This window comes from Haliaeetus leucocephalus, unplaced genomic scaffold (genome assembly GCF_000737465.1).
Source record: "Haliaeetus leucocephalus isolate CR32 unplaced genomic scaffold, Haliaeetus_leucocephalus-4.0 Scaffold598, whole genome shotgun sequence".
Lineage (NCBI taxonomy): Eukaryota > Metazoa > Chordata > Aves > Accipitriformes > Accipitridae > Haliaeetus > Haliaeetus leucocephalus.
Window position 1 is genome coordinate 6,413,417 of NW_010973034.1, and position 20,092 is coordinate 6,433,508.

The following is a 20,092-nucleotide window of genomic DNA, read 5'->3' on the forward strand; positions in this document are numbered from 1 at the left end:
GAAACAGATACTGATATTTATGGGAAATTCAATCTCATTAGGAATTCATTATCAATAGGAATTGAAATGTAAGCGGTATTCTGGATTAGTTATTTGACTGTGGATTATTGTAAATTTTGTAAGTTATGTGGGACAAAATGTGGTCAATAAATGTAATCATATGAGTAAAAAAAGGATAAAAATGTCAATGCAAAACACCCCCCCATATTTGGAAGCAAGTAAATTATATTCCCAGCTTTTGGAAGGGAAGTAAATTCAAAGAAAAATAGATTTATTGAAATCTGTCATACTTAGTAGAACACCATCTTTTAGATTCTTTTATTCCACCAGTATTAGGTACAAGAAAACTAAACCACACCATATTCTAGAGTCACCCAAACAACTGAAAAAAGACAGAGTAAGAATTACACAACCGGCAGAGAAACGTGCCAGCTTCTATGTCTTTATGTCATCAGCTTCCTGGTGGGTTTTTTGTAAAATCATTTTTCCTGAATACTGGAACCAAAATGTGGGCAGTGAGACTACTGTGCTTCAACGTTGCTTCTTCAAAGACTTTCCTACTGAGAAACTTATTACCTGCTTGTCCCCTTGTGCTCCCAGGGATTAAGAAAAAATAGTACTTTACAAGATTTTTACATTGTACATGCACACATGCACATACGTCTCGCAGAATTGTATTAAATACACAGTTTGTAAGATAGCCTGTACTCTCCCTATACACAGTTGGATTCTTTCTTTAGCAGGAAGATAACAAAAAGTACTAGAATGTGTGGCGCCATCATTCAAGTTCTTGAGCTTTACTTTCTTTTAAGTATTTTTAACAATTTGACATGATAGGATTCTCTAAGTAAAAACAGGAAGCTTACTAAATTTAACATTTCACATCTGGATTTTATTTTGTGTATTCTCTCTATTTGACATCTTTTTTTGTACTTTTCTCCTTTTAGGTTGGGTTTGGAGTTTGGTTTTTTTCCACTTTAAGTTGATAAATACATATATTCTGCAGTGACTACATGAAAGTTTTTTCCTCTGTGGCTTCTTCTTCACCCAGTTTAGTAGAAGCTTCTGCTTATACTCATTTGGTCTCAGCTGCATGACGGCAGCCTTCAAGACGCTTTTCATGATACCAAATTACTGGATTTTATACCTGAAGCCAGTAATTACAATGTAATGGTGTTCCCAGATGTGTTTAGTTGGCTGTTCTCCAAAACAGTTACCCAAATCTTCTGCTGTTACTGCAACTTGTATGACATGTTTTCAAACACTTGTGGCATCTCCATCTCAGTTGTGGCTTAGATATGACATTCTTGCCTCTTGCCTGTTACTTTGTTTTCTTCGTGTGTTTTTTTCTTTTTTCTTTTTCCCTTTTTTTTTTTTAAATTTTGCTTTGGTTTTTGTTTGGTTTCGGGGTTGTTTTTTGTTTGGTTTGGGGGTTGGTGTTTTGTTTTGTTTTGTTTTGTTTTTTTACTTTTCTTAATACATCAGTGTATGTGCCAGTTCCTGAACTCTGTTTGAGAAGTTAATTGTAGCTTAGGTTAGCGCACAGTAGCACACTTGGCGCTTGTACTTGGCGTAATGTCCCTGTTGCGGATTAGAGGGACTTGAAGGCTGCAGCAGTGACTGGAAACCCTTGAGAGCCATTTGAGCACCTGGAAATTACTGTGGGATGGAGCCACTCTGGTAATAATGACCCTTCTTCCTCAGTCAGATCAGCTTCGAGATTGGTTTCCGTTAGACAGGCTTAACAACAACATCTTAAGCAAGATCTGGTCCTGAAATGCCAGATGTAGTATTTGAAGAGTATCCTACATCCTTTTGCACAGAGAGGGCTGTAGGAGAAAATATCTTTTGTCCTTCTGTCTTGTTCCTACCTGATAGGTAAACTTACTGCTGCATTAATAAATCGCAGTACCTATCTTTTGGCATGTTTTTCCAGCTTAATTATTTCTTTCTATTTTTACCCTGACTATTTTTTGGACAGTCACATGTCTATAATCCTTAGATGGAAGAAGTGCTCTTGTACTCTGTGCATGGCTGACAGCCCTCTCCCTCCCTGCTAGCTGGGGTAAGCAAGGAAGTGTTTGATTCATTGGCATGGCACCTATCCAGTCATGTGTCCACCCCCCCCGTTGAACTCTGAGGCAAACAAGGAGTTTGTCTTCCTGAGAATTTAGTGTGGGGATCCATTAAAGATTTTGGACTATCAAGATTCTGGATTTTGAATTGACACAAGCCTGAGGTAGCAGGCAGAAATGTCTTGAGTCTTCAACATGCAAAGAAGTTATTTTTGGTCTTCAGAAGGCAAGTGCTGCACCGACCAATTCAAAATCTGTGATCACTGGTTTTAATGTGGTGCCCATATTTTGAACCCATTACTTTTTGTGATGTATGTGCTGCAATAACGTTAAGAGAAGGGGAAGTAAAAGTTTCCCAAGAAGTCAATGAAAGAGAGCTACTAGCCATAAAAAATGTACGTTCACAGTGGTTCCTCCCTAAGCCATGGTCCTTTCAGCAACTCTTAACAATAAATTAAAACTAGATGAGACTCGTGTCAGCTGTTCCTATTATTTACAAAGGGTGTAGCAAACCAACATGTGACAGAAAGTGCCTGCTGCTTGAGTTCGTATCTTTCAGAATGCCTGGTGCTTAGTAATGTGTGTGTGTGACTTGAAAAAAATGCTCCCAATTAATGAAAAGCTGTTCATATTTAAATTATTTTCATTAAAACATTTCACAGAATTTCTTTGTTGTCTTGATGCATCTCGGTAGAACTTTTTGTGGACAAACATGGCATTGGTGATAGAGATGTTTAGTAACTGGGACAAAAATGCGAATATTTAAGTTTTTCTTTTTTAATGGTAGAATTTTTGTGGTGAACTTAAGTACTAAATCTTGGCCCAAAACAGTGTAAAATTTTTCAGAATTGTCCTTGAACATCACTATCTCACCATTTTCTGCAATGCTGTATGGACCTTTATTTACTTATATTCATCAAAACATTAATTGTGCTTCCCAGTTGTTTATGTATTTTCCTGCCTATAGAACTGTGCAAGGTTTGTATCCATGGGTCATCAAGAACCATAAAAACTATTTGAAATTTACTAGATGAAGTCATTCATTGCAGTTCCACTTGGGTTCAATTGCTTAAAGAATAGGAGAAGATTTCAATACTTCCACAAATATGTCTAAGGGGAATACATTGATACGTAAATATTTACAGTATATAAACCTTCTTGTAAGACAGAGTTGTATCAAAGAGTCTCCTGTAGTTATTCCATGCAATGAACTAACAAGTCAGTTAAGAATAGATGCACTGGCTCTCAAATTAAAGTCTGCTTTGATGCCTCCTTAGGAAACAGTGCCTCAAAAAAAAAAAAAAAAAAATTCATGGCTGTCCTGGTTTTGGCTGAGATAGAGTTAATTTTCTTCCTAGTAGCTGGTGTAGTGTTATGTTTGGGGTTCAGTATGAGAAGAATGTTCGCTACCACACTGATGTTTTCAGTTGTTGCTCAGTAGTGTTTAGTCTAAACTCAAGGATTTTTCAGCTTCTGATGCCCAGCCAGCGAGAAAGCTGGAGGGGCACAAGAAGTAGGCACAGGACACAGACAGGGCACCTGACCCCAGCTAGCCAAAGGGGTATTCCATACCGTGTGACATCATGCCCAGTATATAAACTGGGGGGAGTGGGGCTGGGAGGGATTGGTGCTCGGGAACCTAACAGGGCATCCGTTGGCGAGTGGTGAGCAGTCGCATTGTGCATCACTTGTATATTCCAATCCTTTCGTTATTACTATTGTCATTTTGTTAGCGTTATCATTATCATTACTGGTTTCTTCTTTTCTGTTCTATTAAACTGTTCTTATCTCAACCCACGAGTTTTACTTTTTCCGATTCTCTTCCCCCATCCCAGTGGGTGGGGAGAAGTGAGTGAGTGGCTGCGTGGTGCTTAGTTGCTGGCTGGCATTAAACTACAACAATGACTTATATATAATTTCAGAGAAGAATCCTAGACTTAGTCTGTGACGCTTTTATTAAGTAGACTAGAGACCTGCCTAGATCCAGACCTCAAAAATCTGAAGCAACTACTGACCTCAGGGGCACAGCAAACCAAAAAATATGGCCTCTAATTGTCAGGCACTAGAAACAATGTGATTCGTACTTTGAAAAGTAAAATTGCAACTTTATATCAGTAAGCCTCTTTCCTTAATGCAGTGGGGTATTTGTTTCAGGTTTTTAAATAAAATTTCAACTCCATACAAAAAATAAGTTTTTAGGTATTTTTATAAATTCCATTAAAAGGTGAACCCACTGGGAAGAGAGGGGACAAGCAGGTTTCCATCGTAATTGAAAGGAGCAGATGTTCTGCCAATAACACACCGTTATATACTAATATTAGTAGTGTGATTCTACATTAAGATAGGGTTGACTTGAGAGACACTGCTGATTTCCCTTTTACGAGCTGTACAACTGTAAATAAAGTTAAGGTTTCGTCTGCTGAATGAGGTAAGCCAAATCCAAGATACTCACTAGAGTGTGCCGCACTCCATACAATGCACTTGGTTGACCTTTATGGGAACTGTTGAAATTCTAATTTCCTCGCACTTGTACTGCTTTACAAGGGCCTGCATGTTTACAGCCTTCACCACATGCGCAACCCTTTTTTCTTTCTTCTTTATCAGAGCATCTCACCATCAGAGACAGGGCATGAAGAAGCCTCCCTCTTCTATAGCACATAATTTCAAATGCTTTTTTATTAAAGTAATCTTTTCACAATTGGCATTGAACTTTGTTCTCCAGTTTGTAAACCCTCTGTATTTTAAATTGCTTTCTAGTACCTATTTTGAATGCATGTTTATGTAGTTTACATTATTTCAGCTGTCATCGGATTCTAAGATGTGAAAGATTCCATTGAATTTTTTTATGCAAGATGATAGGAAAAATTCCATTACTAATTATTGGTAAAATAATTATAATTCCTTTGCTAGTTATCGCTACTCTTAATACATGCGTTACTAGCATTGATGATCACTGGCATTTTAGTTTATAACACAGTGCTGCTAATGGAGCTGAAACATGCCATTCATTTGTAAAACAGTGATGTTGATCACACAGTTTTGGTGACCTGCCAGTGGTCCTTAGCTACAGCTGACTACGTGATGCCTGTGTAGGTATATTTGTCTCTTTTTGAAGGGACCCCAAAGAGTGGGTTTAAATGTGCAGCAGCTCATTTGTCATCAGAGATTGCCCCTGGGAAGTCCCAGCAGACTCCTGCCCTTTATCTCTCCTTTGTCTCCAGTGGCAGTGTCATGAACAGAAGTGAGCTCCTCTTTCATGATGTAAAGAATCAGTCTTTTTTGTCCCTGTGTTCACAGTCAAAGCATGCTTTTAGTTCTTCATTTTCTTCTGGAGTTATAGGTACCTGATTGCCAAAATTATCTTCTTCATCACCTGTTTAGTCAGACCTTTTTTTGCCTTTTTCCTGTAGGTCTTACATTTGCCACTAATCTCCCAGCTCTTTAGATTTCTAGATTACTGTCATGCTTTGGGATGGAATAAGTAAGGATGTTAAATGCATTTGTTGGTACTACCATTTGTTTATCATAGGGGACTGACCTTGTTTGTGGGCTATGAAGTAGTATAGTAGTAACCAAGAACCACTAGAACCTCACAAGGTGCAGGATGGTATGACAGATTTGGGTATAAATTTGGTTTTGAGAGAGGAGATTTACTGTGTGAGCATGGAGGGATGGGAGGAGTGCAACATTGAATTAATATAGTTAATGGAACCACCAATGTTCTAAATATTTACGACATAAACTTGAAATCTGTGCCCTCACAGGTTAAATCTTGTATTGCATTTTTCTGTATTATTATGAAAAAATGAACGGAAAATATTTGTGAATTATTCTTGACTCTCCCAAGAACATATCTGTTTTCTATTCCAATGTTCCTATCTTTCCCCCTTCTCCAGTGGAAAGTATAGATGTGTGATTATATGATTGAAATGGTTTATTATTCTTCACTGTAAATGCATTGTTGTTTACACTCTGCATTCACAATTGCTGTAACAAAGTTTTTCTTCACTGTAAATGCATTGTTGTTTACACTCTGCATTCACAATTGCTGTAACAAAGTTTTAAATAATTTATCTTGATAGATGTATTCACTAAGAATCTCTAAATTTACTTAGTTCTGCTAAACATTGTAGAATAATATGCTGAACACTCTGTGGAAGTATTTAAACTGGATGCTTGAGGTGTAAGCATGGCACAAGCCATACGCCCAATGACTCAATGCAGTAATTACGAGCTAAGTTGAATTATTTAGCAGTATTTCTCTTTTTTTTCCATAGCCTTTCATGTCCCCTCGGTACCCTGGAGGTCCAAGGCCACCTTTAAGAATACCCAATCAGGTAAGATTTTATCACTGATGCACTCCTGTGGTCCAGGGTGATGGTGCAGTGGTGGGAACAGGGAATGTTGTCTAGTTGGCTACCAGTGGTTCATTGGCTACAAAACTAACTCAGTCCCCTCTCCACCGCATTTTTTCTGACCATTAAATAGTTATTTTGATAAGGTGTGGCCATGCCACTCCCAGCTCACTTTCCTGTGCTTAATTAGTGTCTACACCTCAAAATTTATTGTATGTTAAGCCTGTTGGCAGAGGGAGGATATAGTTGCCTTGTGTGGTGCTGCATTAACCAGCCAGCCAATGCTGTCTGCTCTGAGATGAAGGCAGAATGTCCCCATAACTGTTACACTCTGTAAAGCTTCCTAACCACATCAAGCAGTTAGCTCTGAGAATTTTTCTACTTAATTCTACGTAAAATGCATCACTATTCTTTGTTCACTGTATGAAGTATATTTATTTCATAGTAAATACGAAAATTATTGCTGAGAAACAGATATCATGAAGTGCTCTATGGCTCTTACAGACAGTCTGAGGACTTTATAAAAGCATCAGATTTCCAATTTTCTCTCATCTATATCAAAGGATATGCATACCAGTGCAACAAGAATGAGAAATGAGCTGCTGTTCGTCTGCAGAGACCTTTATTGGCCCATCTGTGAAAAGATGGTTCTGGAAGCCGTTAGCATTTGTACTTTTAAGTTCTCCATAGTGCAGATAGAGGAGGAGAAAGCAGTTGTCAGCAGATGAAAAGTTAAACAGACAGAAAAATATCAGTGGAGCTCTGAAAGAAAAACTGGATCATTTACAATATTGGCAAGGTTTGATGGGGTAGATGGAATGGGTGTTTTGGTCCAGGTTAGACTTCCAGGACTGCCTTTCTTGTTGTCACAGCTTGATGAGGAGACTTTTAGGCCCCAACCTCAGTTCCGGGTATTTTTCTTATCTGTATAACAGAATATCAAGAAACTTGTCTAGCACTGGCACAATATTGCCAGAAAGTATCAAGTTTAAATTTTAGTGAGCTGGATATATCAGGTGGCAAGATGTTTTCAGGTATTTCTCTACATCAAACATGGTGATGTTTGGGAGCAGGATAAGTTACCTGTACCATAACTACTTTCTCACAAGGGAGATGGGTGGCTTGATTAACCTCACTGAAGTGATCATGAAGGAACAACATAAGAGTGCAATGTCATTAGCACTTTATTTAAATATTTGTTACTGACATACTGTAACTCAGTACAAAACATCTTCCTGAGTTTTGTACGTTTCAGTAATATCTTAGCCAAAGATACACCACTGTTTGGATTTTACATATTCTTTGTTTCTCTGTGTTTCTGAACACTGTAAATACTGGCAGGTAGAAACTGGATGTGGTGAGTGCTGTGAAAGTCCTGCCAACCTGCAGTTTTAGTTTCGAAAGTGTTTCTGTCTGCATGTTGTGATATTTTCAGTTCAGAGCTGTAACATAATCTCAGTGAATTACAGCTCTTGCAATTCATTTACATTATGCTGTGTGCATGAATTACTGCTTTTAACAACACTGCCATTATTTAAGTTACAGTATAGATGGGCAGTGTGTAAAGTAATAAACTATTGTAGTGCAGCTTTAAGGCTGAAATTTTGATTAGATGGGAGTCAGTAAAAATCAGAGTTAAAATTCCCACTGTTCCTATATTCCTTAATGCCTTGCAGTAGGGACTGTGTTTCTTAGGCAAGGAAGGGTAACACAGGGCATGTGCGCACAGCACAGTGCGGTGCTGTGTAAGAGTTATCTGAGCTAGATCTAGGCTTTGTAGCAAGGAAAGTTAGTACCTACCGAGTGTCACATGAGTGCCCCTAAGTTGCCTTCAGTACTCGATCACATCCTATGAGATCAAGCCCCACAAGGGTATTTGCTGTTGGCAATGCATTGTGCTGTGCAGGTACACTTGTTTTTCTTGAAAAGTGGTATGACGTGTTAGAAAGGAATTGGTAGTCCCTCATGTAATGATGTGCTGTGTAGTGACTGCATGAGTTAAGTCTTCGGTCATGTGTGCTCACACCAGCAAATGCCTCTATGTCTGTGTATGTCACCTGCCATCTCTGGCAGAAGTGACCAGTTCCTGCTTTGCTAGTATTTGACACTTCTCCATGCACATCATGTATCGTTCTTACGTATCATCCAGACTTCTAGCCACTGAAATACACGTATGTAAAACTCTGATTTAAATTATGTCATCTCAGATTATTTATTCCATTAAACTTGCAGTGCAGTACCATTTGACTGTATTACATTAGAGGTAATAACGTGCATCATAATTTTTTATTTCCTACCTCTTGTGGACACAAACTGTGTAATATTTGCGATAGGTTCCCCTTTGTATGTATCCAAGACTACTACAGTATTTCCACATCAAGAGTAACTTAGCCATTCCCACAGTAAGCAATACCTGTACCTGTAAGCCTGAATAGCTTTCTTTCATAGTAACAGATTTACTCATTCTGGATACATTTTTAGTGAAAAAGTTGTTTTGAAATGCTGAATAGCGCCTAGTGGATCAGCTACAAAGATCCATTCATAAAAACATTTTTCTAGTTGACTAAACTATAGGTAAGAAATTAGCCTTAAACCTAATTCAGTTACTATAAATCCAAATGGCAGATTAAAATGTGGGGACATAAAAACAATGTGTTTGATTTGGACCAGAGGTGAAGTAACAACACAGTGTACCTTCATGCTTGAAGGCAAGATTTAGGAGCAAGTTTTGTGACTGTTGTTATCTCCCATAGCTGAATAATAAGCTTATCTTGGGATTGATGCCCTTCAAGAGTAAGGCACAGTGGAAGACAAAAAGTCCACCACGTCACAGCCCTAATTAACCATACCCTGTGAATCCTGTGCAGTTGGCTCAGTTATGGCTCACTGTTAGAGAGTATCAGTGTCTGCATCCTGACCTCTTAAAATAATGGTTAAAAGGGAAAATGGTAGCAATATAAGCTTTGAATAAATTGCCATGTCCCCAGGAAAAAGGCAGTGCTTGGAGGTTAAATAACAGGTAAGCTGAAGTGAAGGAAATATGGGGGGGAGGGGGGGAGGGCAAATTAGGCAATTAAATTTTGGAAACTCTTTATACATAATTCCACAGAAGTCCAAGACTTGGTCCATGCAAATGCATATCAGGGTCGCAGGACATTTAGGACTTTTAGTTTAGTTAGGGACTTAGGACATTTAGTTAGGGTGTTTAGGAAAGCTAACTCTTCCACATTACTCTTGACTGAGAAGAAACAACAGGGAATTAAAAACAAAATATCTGCATTATGTCTTTAACATAAATTTCAAAGCTTTATATGCTTTTAACATATGGTTTCTATGCCTGCAGGCACTTGGAGGTGTCCCAGGAAGTCAGCCATTATTGCCTAGCGGGATGGACCCAACACGGCAGCAAGGTGAATGAAATAATTATTTGGACCATTCAGGTACTTTCTTCCCAAACTTGCGTCTTTCTTTCTGTGTTTCAAAGCTGACTGCAGCTTTTTAAGCTTTTTGTTAATTAAAAAGGAATGATTTGTTAAAGTCACTTTAGAAGATGCTTGTGTATTGCATAGTTTTTTAAGTTGCATGATTTTATTTGCAGGGCATCCAAACATGGGTGGGCCAATGCAGAGAATGACTCCTCCAAGGGGAATGGTTCCTTTAGGACCACAGGTACCTTCCACACATAGATACTTATTTTTATTAATAGCCCTATACTTTATAGTATATTACTTTGGCATTCCATAGCTTGAAGATGGTGAGGACTTGTTCTTCTAATCACATTTTAAAATAAACTTTCTGTTTTACAAAAATTAATGCTGAGTTGCAGGTGTACAAAGTCTAAAATGAAAACATCAGTCGTTTTAATTAATATTTGAAATTAAAAGAGGAATCCGTTAACTTGCTTATTTCAGAAGCATTATGTTCGTCCTACAGCCAATGGATGGTGTAATCAAAGGCTGATATTTGTAAAGGAGACCAAGGACCGAGTAGGTGTTTCCTCATCCTCCCAGCTTAATTGATGATGCTGTTTAGGAGGAAAGGTTTAATACTTAGGCAAACTCTTTGTACCAAAAATACCCCTCAAAATTCTGTAAAGTTTTTCTTTTATCCACTATTGATATAGATTTTTGGTGAGTGCTAGAGAGATTTTAATGTAAAATGAGAAGTTCATGCTGCCATTTCTCCCCCTTGTCAATCACAATCATCTCTAGCTCCGTTTTTGAGGAGCAAAGCAACCTTGGATTGCAAGAATCAGCCTTCTCCATGGTGCTGACCTGGTCATAATTGTTCATAGGCTCTTTCTTCAAAAGTGTGAAAATATGGGTGGATATTTGTCAGTATTACATTTCAACAGAAAACTAAGGTAGAAAACAAACTAATTTTTATGCATACCTGAAATATGAATCTGAAAGATTATTCTGTATTTTGCCAGTGCACTCAGTGAGAGAAAATTTAGGTGGTGGTGTTTCATACCAGGGTTGCCATTATTTTGTTTTACAGTGTGCTTGTTGTGCCCACACTTCGCATTTTTACTTCCCCATTTCAGATAATCTCTCTAGTGACTTCTTTGTTCCTTGGAATAGCAACTGAATTTTAAATGATTAAATAGCTTTGCCTTTCAAATCTGTTCCTAGCTGTCTTTACAATTTTGGGTCTTCTTGGTAGCAACCAGTTGTGCAGTTCTACACAATATCTGCTGTGTAACCAACAAACCATTATTAAATACATTTGTTATTTTTTCTGTAGCATTGAAGTATATTTACCACTTGCCTTTTGGAGGAAAAAGAGGAGCTTTGCAATGCTGCCATATGAGATTGAGCTGATACTTTATGCAGCAACATTAGTCACACAGCAGGCAAATCTCATGCCAGTTTTTATAAGGATAATTTTTCCATTTTTGCTGTCTTCTTAAAATCCAGTGTTTCTGTAAGGTTCTTCTTTCTTGTGCTGAACATCCTCCTAAAATGGGGAAAAATGCGTAATCTACGCAAAATTTAAGTTCACAAATCAATCTTTTCTATAAATGGATCATCATCTATCTTTGCATCTGGCATTTAGTATCTTCTTAGAATGCAGTTCTACAACCAAATTTGATGAATCTTTCACAGCTACTTTTAACATTCTCTTGCTACAGTGCTGTAAAGTTGTCTTGGGTGTGCCCTTAGTGGGAGGCCCTGCTACTTGCTGCACAGGCAATCAACTTCCAAAACACTTAATGTGCTCATACAGAAATGTTTATGTCCAGTATAGCAAGTATAGTATGTGTATGCTTCAAAACTTACAAGTTCTCAAAAATTTACCTTAGTTTTGTATTTTATGATTCTAGACTGTTTCAAACTAAATACCATGAAACAAAAAGAAGTGGATGGTTGTAAATGCTTGAATCTATTAAAAGCTCCAAAGAATTACGTTCAGGCTTTTTTCAAGCTGTAGTTAAGCTAGATGAATAGGGCACTACCTCCAATCTGTGACTGCTACTTCTCCCCGTTCTTCCTATCTGCTGGTGAGCCTCCCCCATGGTCCCTAGTGCTTTCTAGTCAAAAATAATCAGGTCATCTTAAATATTTAAGAAAAAAAGTCTTCGCTAATCTGGCTCATTTTGGCCACCTGATGTTAGGGAGCACTTGTATGAACAACTCAACTGCCAGACGAACAGTGGTGGTGACTTCGAGTAAAAAGCTGTAAGGAACAAATTGGGGCACTAACTTCTGCAAAGAGCATAGCTGCAGCTGAAGGAACATCTATTGGTAGCCTTAATGAAAGCGCTCTTATTTTAGGATGAAGGAGTACATCTGATTAGAATTAGCAGTAATTAGAAGTACATTGGATTAGGATTCTTCCAGTCCTGCAGGATTCCATAAAGATCTTTAACCCCAGTCCACACAAATGATTCCTGAATTAAAATAAAGAGGGGAGTTACTCGACATAACAAACAGGGAGATGGCTCTGCCCTCCACATCAAGATGGAAAAATGAAATAAAACAGATACAGGACTGCTGTTTTGTTACAGTCAGACTGTGTTCTCTTCCAGATCCAGTAGTGCCAGCTGGGGATGTTACTGTGCCCAGCTGCTTTGACTACCAACCAGTTACTGCCCTGCAGTTCTGACAGAGGAGTTGCTCAGGCAAAATCATCTAGGATAACCTAGGTTAAACAGACGGTTTGAGTTAATCTGGCTGACTTTTGCCTGAGCATGCACACCAATCAGTCTACCAGCTGCACACAAAAAGGCAGGAGTGAGTAGTGATTGATGACCAGCAGCTGTGGATAATACTGTCTTCAGATGGCTGGGTCTGGAAGAGGGCATCTGCAGCCTCTGGGTGTATTCTTACAAACCAGCTTTAGATGGGACACTTTAAGCGTTGTTAACAATGAAGAAAATTTTAAGTTTGGGGGGTTTGTTTGCAGCAACAGAACCTCCTCTCCTAGTTGTAGATCGGTTCTAGATCGGTTCTGGATAACTGATATGTCATATCAGTCAAGGCATAAACAGCACCAGACCCGCACTTTGAATATCACTGTTGGATCTCTCACATGTATTCATGACTTCGTGTTTACATGGTTTTGTGAATCAGACCAATATAGAGAACAGCCATAAGCCCTGCTCATGTAGTTTATGCAGTTTGTAATATACTATACATGAAATAGAGTGTATGAGTTTTATTATTGGAAAGTAGACTGCAACAATGACCTAGATCTTTTTAAAGTAAATCACTTTTTTGTTCCACCCGTCCTTCCAAAAAGCACAGCTGTTCATTTTAGAGAATTTACTGTTATCCATTCTTTTGAAATATCAGAAAAATGTAGCAGGATTAACACAGATTAGGGAGTGCATTATGATTGTGAGGTGAGACAGACTGTTTTGCTTGTATTCCTCTGAATAAAAATAGGTATAATTTAGTTTTTCATGTAAATAGTACAGTTAAACTTTTGTCATAATATCAGAGCATAAACCCATATTTTATAGGCATTGGGCAGTTCATTTGTTGGCATCGCTATGACATTCATTATCTTGTTAAAAACTTTTCATATTAGTTACCATAGACTTATTAGAATTGACTGATTAGAAGAGAAATGTAATGTTTATGCTGTATGTTATAGAAGTGATATCATATGGTATAATTTTATACAAGCATTTGTTGATATCCTAACAAAATCTAATTAAAATAATTCTATTTAAATTCCATGATGTAGAAATCTTAGAATCTAAGTCCAGGTTTCTGATTTTGAATGAGCTCCCTTGGTATAAAAGTTGAATACATTGTAAAACCTGCCCCTTGCTGGCCGTTGACTTGACCTCTATATGTGTAAATAATTCCTCCTGAAACAGTTGACATTTTAAGTATTCTTAGTCTATTTCTGTTGTTTGTAATTGTTTCTCCTTGGGGTTAACAGTATTATTTTTTTAAGTCAACAATGGAAACTCCTGAAAGAATGAATTACATTGGCCTATCCAGTCAGCAGTTATGTAGGGATATCATTAACCTGCTGTCCTTTCTTTCCCCCTCCTCTTTGGTTTTGTTTTTTTGTTTTGTGGTAGTCTGACCCTTGGTTATCATTGCAGAACTATGGAGGTGCAATGAGACCCCCACTGAATGCTTTAGGTGGCCCGGGGATGCCTGGAATGAACATGTAAGCACAATAATAAAATCTTATAATATTTAGAAAAATCATTATTTCATTGTAGAAGTAACATTTGGGGTACATAAGACAAGGAGAACATGCTTTGATAAGTAACATGCTTTGATGACTAACAACTGCAATTTAAAAAAGTGAACCCTCAGCAGTTTCCTTCTTCTGTATGCATCTCTTACAGGCACCTTTGCTGTCCCTACAAGTCTGTACAAATACTCAGTTTCTTTCACAGGTCAAAATTCAAATATTGGGAATATTTTGTCAGTATAGTCACTGATATATCCTTGTATGAATTTTTTTTAAAAAATGGCATTATTTACATTTATGTTTTTACTTTACTGATTAAATATTTTGTAAAGAATGGTACAAGCATGGTTCTTTTCTGCAAAATAAAGAAGTACTTTATTTTAGCAAAATAAAACCATTGTCTGGAACTATTTATAAAAAAAGACATATTTGAAAGAAGTGTAGATGATCTCTCTCTGTTGCTGTTTTTCTTTCCAGAACTACATTTATTTCCACTCTAAACAGATAGAAGAGTATCACAGATATGAGTGTAAGGTTTTCAGTGTTTGTATGTACTTCTGGGAGTGGATCATAATTTGTAAAAATTGATATCGACTGAGTTCAGTTAAGATATACTGATTTATTCCAGGCATGGATTTAGTCATGGGAGCCTTTTATACCTGTAGACAACCTCCCTTTCTAAGTGCATAGAAAAGTTTCAGATGTAAAATTAGTGTATCTAGATTAGACTAGATTTAAGCTGAGGATTTTAGCACAGGAAGTGGGCCAACATGAGCAGTCTTCTGCACTTCAGATAAATCTTTTGTGTGCTTGGAGTGGCTTATGTGATTAGCAAGCCTGGAAAAAAAAAAAAAAGATGCTCCTTGTATTGTTTAGATTTCTCTAAGAGATTCACTAATTTTAATGGGCTGCTGTAGCTACCTTTAACATACCACAGACCAGAGATTATCAAGTCATTCCTGTATCGTGGCCCTACCTCTACTGAAGTGAGTACATTTTTTCATAACCAGCATTTTGCAGATCCTGGGGTGGTCACAGAAGGCAGTACAGTGGTCCGGCTATCAAGACACTAGAATCATTTTACAACCTAAAGCAGAGAACATGTTCTTTTCTTACTCCTTTCACACCTTTGTCTTTCAAGCATGAGTTTTCACCAGATTGACACAGAAAACACAGTGAAGATTTCTATTTTCTTGTTACCATTATATCATAGATACCCATTTTTACTCTTATTTTCATAGGAAACAAAAAGGAAAGATGGTAATTTTCTTTTCCAGTAAAGAGTTACCAACCTGAAAAAGTAAAAGTGGTATTAAGATAGATAATAGCATTAAAAAAAATCTAATCCACCATATCTTTAATTTCTTCCAGTTTCCAGACATACCTGGATTTCTTGAGGCAAATAAAATCAAATGTAAAATTGGGTGTTACTCTAACATAGACATCATATATTGGGCTCAAGAGAATTCTAGGAACCTTCCCAAGGGTAGGCATTTCTACTTCGTAAATAAAATTGATGTAGAAAAAATATTTAGGTATTTGGAATTCAGTGTGAGTGTAATATAAGCACTACAGAGATTGTCCTCAGCAGACAACTGAATTCTAAGAAAAGCAAATTAACTTTCTAAATTAAAATGTTGTAGAAGTAAAATTGAGGATAGATATTTTGAGGCTACTTATCCACATAAATTAGAGTTCATATAGGAAAAATAAGAAAACAGGTTGCTGGATGACAAAAAGAATCCCTGGTCTGCCAGAAAGAGAGAAGATGGGTTGAAATACTAACATTTCCTATATTGCAGCGTTTAATAAGCACATTTCGTCTTGAGTTGGCCAGTAAACATACATAGATCATGTTTTAGTTCAGTGATGTGGGAAATACATTTTCCTTTGAACTTATATGTCCTCTTGAAGGGTACACCATGAATTGGCTGGCGTCCTTTACTTGGCAAATGCATGAACTTTGATACAGTATATGATCTTCTGAGAAGAGCAAGGTGTGAAGCAATAATTAGGAAGTAGGTAACCATAGCTGTCTCCATGTCTTACCAGGCATACACTGCACTCCTTTACATTTCTTACTAAACTCATGTTTACTCCAGCTCAGCTGAAAGTGGGAACAGAATACTCTTTCCTGGTTTTGAACAAGACTTCATACTGTCCCTTTGCTTGTTACAATGCACTTTAAAGACATAAGAGAGTCCAAACTACTAGTAATGGAATGTTATGCTATAGCATATCCTGACCTGTGTTACATGCTGAATTACAGACTGTTGTAAGGAGCTCCATTATTGTGTGCCTGAGTACATGAATAATTTTTTTACTGTCAAGCTGAGTATTTTTTTCCTCTGTCAAATGGAGTGACATATACTGATCAAAAGGAGAACAAAGGGCTTAATATTGTCTGGGTTTCTTTCAGTTGTATTTCTAGGACATCAGGGTTTTTTTCTTACTGTAAAGTTACTGCTGTCAAAGTTGTCCTTACATTAAAATTTTAGTGAAGACTTGTTGTCTGGTCAATTCCAGCATTCAGGATTAGTCAGAGTGCATCCAAGGATAACCTGTGGGCGATGGCAATAGATGGACCCAACTGTGTTAAAAGCATTCTATGTATTATCCCTTACAATTTATCTAATGCACAATGCTAAGAAATAAGTGTAAGTCATTTAGTGTACTTATATTTCTAGGAAACAGGATAACTATACATAAGGCTATTACCTTATAGTAACGTACATTTGTCTTTATATAGCCATATCTTTTTCTTACATGAAAATTTTTCAGTGTTCTATTCAATATTTTTGCATTTTTGGCCATGTTAAAATATAAAAATATGTACTCTCCAAAAACACTTGCCATTTAAAATCCAGCTCTTTCTCCTCAGAAAGTGTGAAAGGAAGCTGTTTTGGTTAAGAGCAGAATATCTGCCAAATATAATTTTACATTTTTCTGGATGAAAAAGTGTTCTTTATTGTCAAAAATGGTAACAACAAGCTCGAGAGCTCGTAGACAGTATTTCAGTGCAGGAGCATATCCTCCACAAATGTAGTACTGCTAAATAACTGCGTGCTCCATCAAAACTAATGCCTATCAGATTACTGTTTGAAACCGCTGATACATGTTATTCGACAAAATAACTATTTTAGATATAAGGTTTTAAGCTGAAAATTGGTGTAGCCATTTTTAGTAAGATTTTATTTTTGTGGAAAAATGCCCTCTTTGGAACAAAATGGCAAATCTCGGGGAGCAGCGTTACATTTCACTGGCACTTTTTAATAGCCCGTGTGACCTGTAGTGCTGTCTGAAGTGCTAAGAATATCTCAGTCATGCCTGAAAAGAAAAAAAAAGTGATTTTGTTTTTTAACTTCAATTCACAAACTTGTGTCTAGTTGTTTGATTTCCTGATAGAATATATTTGCCCCTTTGGAAACTGAAATTTCATACTTTATTTTTTCAAGAACTAGGATCAACACTGTAGGACTAACTTTAAGGATAAAATGCAGGTGTAAATATTCATAGCAATAGATACTTCATAAATTACTCTATTTTGGAATTGATACATTCAAATGTTTTATGGCTGTTGATGCTTTCAAAATAAACATTTAACAAAGGGCAAAAATCCTGCTTGCATTGCACTGAAAAAAATTGCAGGTAGCTTTTTTTTGTGTGTTTCATAAGCTAACAACATTTGGCTCCACAAAACCCATATGGCTTTCCAGCAGAATCTGCTACAGTGTTTTCTAAGTCTATACTTAGAGCTGTCCATGGCTTCCATTAAATTTGCAAATTCCAGCAGCTCTTTAGATGGAAGGTGAGTTTCCCAGTCTCCTTGTATGGCCTGTCTAAACTTCCATGTAGCTGTGGCTTAATCCAATCATGTATCTGAGTTGGCTTTTTACCATCTCTGTAGTTCAGAGTAATCTGCAGTGTTGTCAGAGCTATTTTCCATTTGATGCTTTTTGCTAGATGTATTTGAGTTACTTAATGTCACACAAACAAGTGCAGGGTTTTGGGGTGAAACCAGACTTCAAGTGTTGTTACAAGTATTCCTGATTTCTGTGAAAAGGAGAATACAATAAACCAAATATGGTACATAGGAAAAAGAACAGTTTTGGGGGAAAGGAAAAAAAAAAAAAAGAACACCTAATATTTCACCTTGCAATTGTTAGTGGAGGAGAAATAGCTGAATATTTGACCTGAGGAGCATGAGCATTGTGAGTGAGTACTGTGAGTCCATTTCCTTGCTTTGCCTCCTCTCCTCCCAATGAATAAGGCAGAAAAGACCCTTACCTACATTCTGTTTTCTAACCATCCAAAAATAATGTCAGCTGAAATAAATCAATTTTCACTTGGTTTATTTCAGTTGATTGTTTGAACTAATTTCTTTATAGTATCATCAACAATGTAATAAAAAGAAAAAGATGCAATATTAGATCCCTGGGGCAACATATCTACTTAATAGGTTTTAGTTTTGCAAGACTTTAAAATAGATAGAAAACTTCCTGAACTCATTAATAAAGCCTGCTTTTTTCTCTGTATTTAAATCACTCCCCCATGTCTGGTAAGTTGTGGTGGCTAATGTTGCTTTTCTAAAGCTAATGAGGCCAAAATGCCATTTAAACTTTTGTCATCTGCTCTGCCTCTCAGTTGTCAGGGTCTTCAAAAAGTGACTTTGTCTTATTTATAAATAACTAGAAGTTCTTAATGCTCCCAGGAATAATTATGGTTATTGAGATGTTATGACTGTAAACATGGAGATTTTACCTCCCATATGGCTTAGTTCCCTCAGGACTGTTAAAAGACGAAGCCTAACCGCCAAACTATTTTTCTGAGCTCAGCTAAGAGTGAGAAACTTAAAATAACAGCAAGAGTTGTGAAAAAAAACGTGCTCTATCTCGATGATTTTTCCTTTTCTCCTTTCCCCATTCCCTTCTGCTTTTAGTACCCCTCTGATGTCTCATCAGAGTTGGCTTTATCAAACAGGTCTTCTGCCTGTGAAACACTCTTGTCCCTCCTGCCAGGGACCTGCCACTTAATTGTCCATACACCATTTGGGCCAAGTGTAACAAGAATGTCTGAAAAGTCTGAAATTTCCATTTTCCCTGCTGTATGATAAATTTCATATTTCTGTGACTTCTGTGGAGATAATGTAGCCTTAGTGAAGTAGCAAAGTGGTTTTAGATACATAACTAGGCGTATGTTTAAAGTGTATGTATAAAATGGCATGTTTTCAATTTTTAATACATGAGATTTATTATTATTATTATTATCAGATGCAGGTTATAGCAACATATTTTCTGTGGCTTGTTCTTTTAAAAAATAGGTTTCCAGAAAACATTTATAAGATATTAGCATCACTTTCACTAATGAAACCTTACTATACTTGCAGTATTCTAGATCCATGTATCCTCAGTTCTTCAGGGAGGTACTTAATTATGTAAGCAAGAGTACTGTTTCAATGACTGAAATTAGGCTTATATTTCATTACCTTTCTGTCTTTGTCTCTACTCTAAGTAGACTTCTGTGGAATGTGTAATACTTCCTCCAAATATTTTTTAAAAAGTTATCGCCCCCCATGAGAACTTAGAGAATTTGGGAACTTGTTTTTTACACTTTGCAAAACTTCTGTGCCACTTTAAAATATTGCACCTATGTAACACAAAGTTAAATCCTCTGTGAAGAGAAGGAAAGCACTTCAAGAGACACAAATTTGCAATGTCTTTCAAATCTTTCCATTTCCATTTAAAAGGGGAATGTCTGGCACTTCATAAATTTGCAACTGTTTGGGACCTATGCAGAACTGTGCCATCTCCACTGTAGCCTCTGACAGCGTGGCTACTGGGGAAGGACTTCTATGGTGCTATTCTGGCAGATCCTGTCCTGAAGAGTACAGAAGTACCAGAATGAGTCAGGAACTGAAGTGTCTTAAATGTGAGTGGCAAGGTTGTAATAATAAATAAATAATCTTTAATCAACTCATAAACTGATTAAATGGTAATGGTA

The 20,092-nt window shown here is 37.1% G+C and overlaps 1 protein-coding gene across 7 annotated transcripts in view; it reads left to right on the forward strand.

Moving 5' to 3' along the window:
* Window positions 1-20,092, forward strand: part of SSBP2 (single-stranded DNA binding protein 2) — a 168,489-nt gene that overhangs the window by 122,777 nt on the left and 25,620 nt on the right. For 5 of the 7 annotated variants that reach the window (XR_775054.1, XM_010578059.1, XM_010578064.1 and 2 more), the window contains 4 exons: window positions 6,353-6,412; window positions 9,774-9,840; window positions 10,029-10,099; window positions 13,971-14,062. Coding sequence is in view for 6 of the 7 variants with exons in the window: in XM_010578059.1 (XP_010576361.1) it covers window positions 6,353-6,412; window positions 9,774-9,840; window positions 10,029-10,099; window positions 13,971-14,062 (290 nt within the window). In the remaining variant the exon portion in view is untranslated. The remainder of the gene's footprint in view (window positions 1-6,352; window positions 6,413-9,773; window positions 9,841-10,028; window positions 10,100-13,970; window positions 14,063-20,092) is intronic. The other 2 variants (XM_010578061.1, XM_010578063.1) reach the window with 1 other exon arrangement.